Raw genomic sequence first — 5,411 nt, forward strand, 5'->3', positions numbered from 1 at the left:
CACAAGCGTCGTGGTGACGTCACCGCCACTTAGTGGCGAATGGCGGTTGTTCTTGTGTCACTGTGTCACTGTGTACACTGTGTGTGTCACTGTGTGTGTACACTGTGTGTGTGTACACTGTGTCACTGTGTGTGTCACTGTCACTGTGTGTGTGTACACTGTGTGTATGTACACTGTGTGTGTACACTGTGTGTGTGTACACTGTGTGTATGTACACTGTGTATAGTGTGTGTGTACACTGTGTACACTGTGTGTACACTGTGTGTGTACAGTGTGTGTACATTGTGTGTACAGTGTATAAACTGTGTGTGTACACTGTGTGTACACTGTGTGTGTGTACACTGTGTGTGTGTACACTGTTTGTGTCCGCATTGAACCGAACCCCCGGCAAGGCCATCTACTTAATGACGAGAGAAAATTCACACGAAATGTCCTTTTCAATTAAGTCTTCCAGATGTAAATTGATACAAGCTTTTAATGAAGAAATAAAATCATCTAATTCAAAACACAACACAAGTCAAAGATGTTTCATTTTAAAACTTCAAAAGGGAGCATGGGGTACTTGTGTGAATGCGTCCTTCGTGTGCAAATGTTGTGACTTTCCTGGCCTGAAAGCCGACAATGTGTTGGACCATTATTGGTGCACAGCGTCTCAACAACAGCAGCGGGGTTTGCTTCAACCGATGGTTACGAACATCCAGACGTCAATCAGCAAGGTGCACTTCTAGTCCCAGTTAGACAAAATCTACGTCAACATGTAAGACAAAACTACAAGTCGTGTTGTAGAGAATGTATCTCTTCTACGTGTAACTTCAAGGTGGTATGCCTTGTAACTGATGAATGATCCGAGCGTGTTCCCTATTTCAAAGACAATGAGTTGCTCCAGATGCTTCGTGAAACACAAAAATACCGTTTGACCTGTATCACAAGAACAACGGGTCCCACCTGAGTTCTCTGTACAGGTTACTTTCAAACACACACACACTTTGTCCTAACATCACTTATTCAATGTTTGACCCATATAGATCAAATGTTACAAGTATGCACAAAACCAGACAAGTATACATTCTCAATTATTGACGGGCATATTAACAAAATTGGATTACTGCAGTGAAATATCCTGCATCACGTTACATCGTATTAACAAGAAGCTTTTAAAAAAAGTGGCACAGTCTGCTTCACAGTGTATGTAAAACATACTATTGAGTAGGCCATTGCATGCTGGCGTCTGAGTGAAAATGTAGCAAATTCTAAACATTACCTACAAACTACACAAGTGAGATGACACATCAATCATCGCCCCCTACTGACAGGCTCTTTTTTTCGATTTAAAGCTTTCGTGACTGCAAGGATTCATCTTCTTTGGTTCTTTCGGTAAAGTCACGTAGAATCTTAGCAGCGTTGATTGTAGCTCTGTCGTCCCGACAGGTTTGTTCCTTTCACCTGAAGAAGGCCACTTGTGTTGTGGCCGAAACGTCGTGAGAATTTTATTGTTTTATTTTATTATTTTATTCTCATTCTACGTGACTTTACCGAAAGAACCAAAGAAGATGACAGGCTCTTGTCCAGGCTCTTACCACACAGGGGCAGTAGCAGCTGCCCCTGTGTGGTACAAGGGACACCACCTTGTACCACACAGGGGCAGCTGCTACTTGGGGATGCTCTTCGAGCGTGAGATGAGATACAAAACTCCGAGTTGCTGAGGCGATTAAGCAAGCACCATGTAAAAGCAATTATTATAACATAGTGAATGCTTGGGAGCTTATTGGCTCTTGCTCCTGGTTAGAGATCTACCCAACCCACGGGCCCACAAAGTGTTCAACTTCACGTTCTTGTCATTAAAGGCCTGTGACAAAGGTGCATCTATTGTAGCGACATCGTCTCTGGCTTACACATCTACCGGGTCTCCGCTTGACTTTGTATTGTCTAGGAGCAAGTCCACCCACACCTCCACTTCCACAAACTGCTGGGAGTTGCCTCACTCTGACTCACAGTCAGAATTCTCCTCCTGCTTCACGATGTGAAGGTCCCATTTTGGAGTTGAATCTTCAGATTTTACCTTCACTTCTTCACTCATCACTTCTTCACATTTCACCATCACCTCTTCATATTTCACCTTGATACCTTTAAAAGTGTCCAAGCTGGGATTTTCGTCCGGTTCTTGTTTCATGAGGGATGGGCTCATTGCAGCACTTTGACTTTCACAAGCTGATTTCAGACTCCGACTCCGCTCCTTGTGGATCTTCCGATGCTTTTGTGTTCTCTGGTGTACTTGAAGATTTGATGAATCTGCAAACGGCTTCCCGCACAGAGTACACTTGAAGGGTTTCTCTCCTGTGTGTGTTCTCTGGTGTTTTACAAGATCAGATGACTGTGCAAACGCCTTCATGCACACACTGCACTTGAAGGGTTTCTCTCCCGTGTGTGTTCTCTGGTGTATTACAAGATTACATGAATCTGAAAATGTCTTCCCACACACACTGCACTTGAAGGGTTTCTCTCACGTGTGTGTTCTCTGGTGTTTTTTAAGAGATGACCGTGAAAATGCCTTCCCACAAACACTGCACTGGAAGGGTTTCTCTCCCGTGTGTGTTCTCTGGTGTAATACGAGATATGACTGTGTAAACGCCATCCCGCAGATCGTGCACCTGAAGGGTTTCTCTCCCGTGTGTGTTCTCTGGTGTTTTTTAAGAGCAGATGAATCTGAAAATGTCTTCCTACACACACTGCACCTGAGGGGTTTCTCTCCTGTGTGTGTTCTCTGGTGTGATTTAAGAGCAGATGAATGTGCAAATGCCTTCACGCACACACTGCACTTGAAGGGTTTCTCTCCCGTGTGTGTTCTATGGTGTACTATAAGATGTGGTGACTGTGTAAACGCCATCCCGCAGATCGTGCACCTGAAGGGTTTCTCTCCCGTGTGTGTTCTCTGGTGTTTTTTAAGAGCAGATGAATCTGAAAATGTCTTCCCACACACACTGCACCTGAAGGGTTTCTCTCCTGTGTGTGTTCTCTGGTGTGATTTAAGAGCAGATGAATGTGCAAATGCCTTCACGCACACACTGCACTTGAAGGGTTTCTCTCCCGTGTGTGTTCTATGGTGTACTATAAGATGTGGTGACTGTGCAAACGTCATCCCGCACAGAGTACACTTGAAGGGTTTCTCTCCCGTGTGTGTTCTCTGGTGTTTTACAAGATTATATGACTGTGTAAACGCCATCCCGCACATCGTGCACCTGAAGGGTTTCTCTCCCGTGTGTGTTCTCTGGTGTTTTACAAGATCAGATGACTGTGCAAATGCCTTCCCGCACACACTGCACTTGAAGGGTTTCTCTCCCGTGTGTGTTCTCTGGTGTGTTTTAAGAGCAAATGAATCTGAAAATGCCTTCCCACAAACACTGCACTTGAAGGGGTTCTCTTCCGTGTGTGTTCTTTGGTGTTTTTTAAGAGCAGATGACCATAAAAATGCCTTCCCATAAACACTGCACCTGAAGGGTTTCTCTCCCGTGTGTGTTCTCTGGTGTGTTTTAAGAGCAAATGAATCTGAAAATGCCTTCCCACAAACACTGCACTTGAAGGGGTTCTCTTCCGTGTGTGTTCTCTGGTGTTTTTTAAGAGCAGATGGCAATAAAAATGCCTTCCCACAAACACTGCACCTGAAGGGTTTCTCTCCTGTGTGTGTTCTATGGTGGTTCTGAAGAACTGATGACCATGGAAATGCCTTGTTACACACAGTACATTTGAAGGGTTTCTCTCCTGTGTGACTTCTCTGGTGCCGTGTCAAATTTCCAGTCCGGTCCGTGCTGTATGCACGCTGGTCGCATTGTTGACTTGTCGTACCGAGCTGCGCTGAGTGCCTTTGCTCCATCAGACCAAATCTGCAGAGGAAGCGTCAGCTGCAGACAGAAAAAATAATATCCACACCATCTACACGTCAGGCACAGAGGAATGCACACGAGACTTACACGTCTATACTTATTAATATATTCATGATGTAGTGAAAAAGTTTCCCAAATTAATCAGATTTGATGAACGTGCAAATGCCTTCACGCACACACTGCAACTTGAAGGGTGTATCTCCCGTGTGTGTTCTCTGGTGTACTTTAAGATGTGGTGACTGTGCAAACGCCTTCACGTACAGAGTGCACCTGAAGGGTTTCTCTCCACGGGCTGTTATGGCACGCAATGAGAGGGAAAATGTCATTAATATGCCTGGAAGCCTTCATATCTTCAAGATGAATGTTAACCCAAAACTCTAAGCACACAATTTCGGCTGACTACAAAAGAAATATTTATGAAAGCTAAATTCGGCTGACATAGCAAAGGGTGTTGAAAACAATACTATTTGTGTTATGCAGAAATGCATAAATTAATGTTCAATCGCAACTCAGGTGTGAATCCAGGCTCAGGTGTCCTTGAATGCTGGGGATGAACAGTTCCGACTTCAGCTGAATGTGTGTGCTGTGTTCACCTCCTGTTTGCATTCTTATAAAGAGTTCCAGAGGAAAACAAAACTAAAATATTGTTTTGATATAACCTCCGTGTTCAACAGAATTAATAGACTTTACTTCAAACACAAACTTGACACTGTCACACACTGCCATGAGTAAACAGGTGGTGGTGTGTCCAGAACCATGCCTGACCACCTTCATCTGCTCAGCATTAATTCTTTCATTTATTTTTATTATTTTCTATCTACGTGACTTTACCGAAAGAACCAAGAATATTAATTCCTGCAGTCACCAAAGTTTTAAGTCAAAACATTCACACACGTTGACAAAGCCTCACCTTGTGTTGTTGTGGGCAGGTCGCTCCTGATAACAAGAGCGGTATAGCAGCTCAAGCGGGCTTGGCCTGGTGAAAAAAATAAAAACTGCGTGAATATTTACAATAAAACAAAGTTACCAAGTGGCGAGCCGGGTGAAGACAAATTAAACTTAAGCGAGATAATTAAAGTAAACGCAATCAGGCGAGGGCAGGAGGCAAGGCCCCGCGTGGCTAGGCCCCGCGTTGTAAAGTTCCAACCTGGACATCGATTCCCATGCTCGCTGCTACTCAACTGACATCCCTACGAGAGAGAGCGAGGCTCTACCTTGGTAAACAACAACAACAACCACCACCACAACCACCACCACAACAACGATGAGAATTTCTCACCCTGGATTTCAGTGCAAGCGCGCACACGGCAGCTTCCTGTTACCTCGCGACAGCAGGAAGTAGTATGACGTCACTTCCCTCCCACGAGCGGCTCTGTAACTGAATAAATTATATTTTGATTTAAAGCTTTCGTGACTGCAGTAATTCATATTCTTAGTTTTTTCGGTAAAGTCAACGTGACTTTACCGAAAAAACTAAGATTATGAATAAATTATGTTAATAAGGCCGGCCCATATGTCGAGGGATGGGGGAGT

The 5,411-nt window shown here is 44.2% G+C and overlaps 1 protein-coding gene across 1 annotated transcript; it reads right to left on the reverse strand.

The window, feature by feature from the left end:
• Positions 1-508: 508 nt before the first annotated feature.
• LOC142911192 (uncharacterized) lies at positions 509-3,876 on the reverse strand. Its single transcript, XM_076060293.1, has one exon. The coding sequence runs from the start codon at positions 3,866-3,868 to the stop codon at positions 2,501-2,503; it is 1,368 nt and encodes a 455-aa protein (XP_075916408.1). The 5' UTR covers positions 3,869-3,876; the 3' UTR covers positions 509-2,500.
• Between the last annotated feature and the right edge of the window lie 1,535 nt (positions 3,877-5,411).

This window comes from Petromyzon marinus, unplaced genomic scaffold (assembly GCF_048934315.1).
Source record: "Petromyzon marinus isolate PM22_M1 ecotype Great Lakes invasive population unplaced genomic scaffold, UKy_Petmar_22M1.pri1.0 PM_G_Scaffold_17, whole genome shotgun sequence".
Lineage (NCBI taxonomy): Eukaryota > Metazoa > Chordata > Hyperoartia > Petromyzontiformes > Petromyzontidae > Petromyzon > Petromyzon marinus.

What these genes read in the sequence shown, in the direction of transcription:
- LOC142911192 (XM_076060293.1), bottom strand. Translation starts at nt 3,868, where the DNA reads ATGGAGCAAAGGCACTCAGCGCAGCTCGGTACGACAAGTCAACAATGC.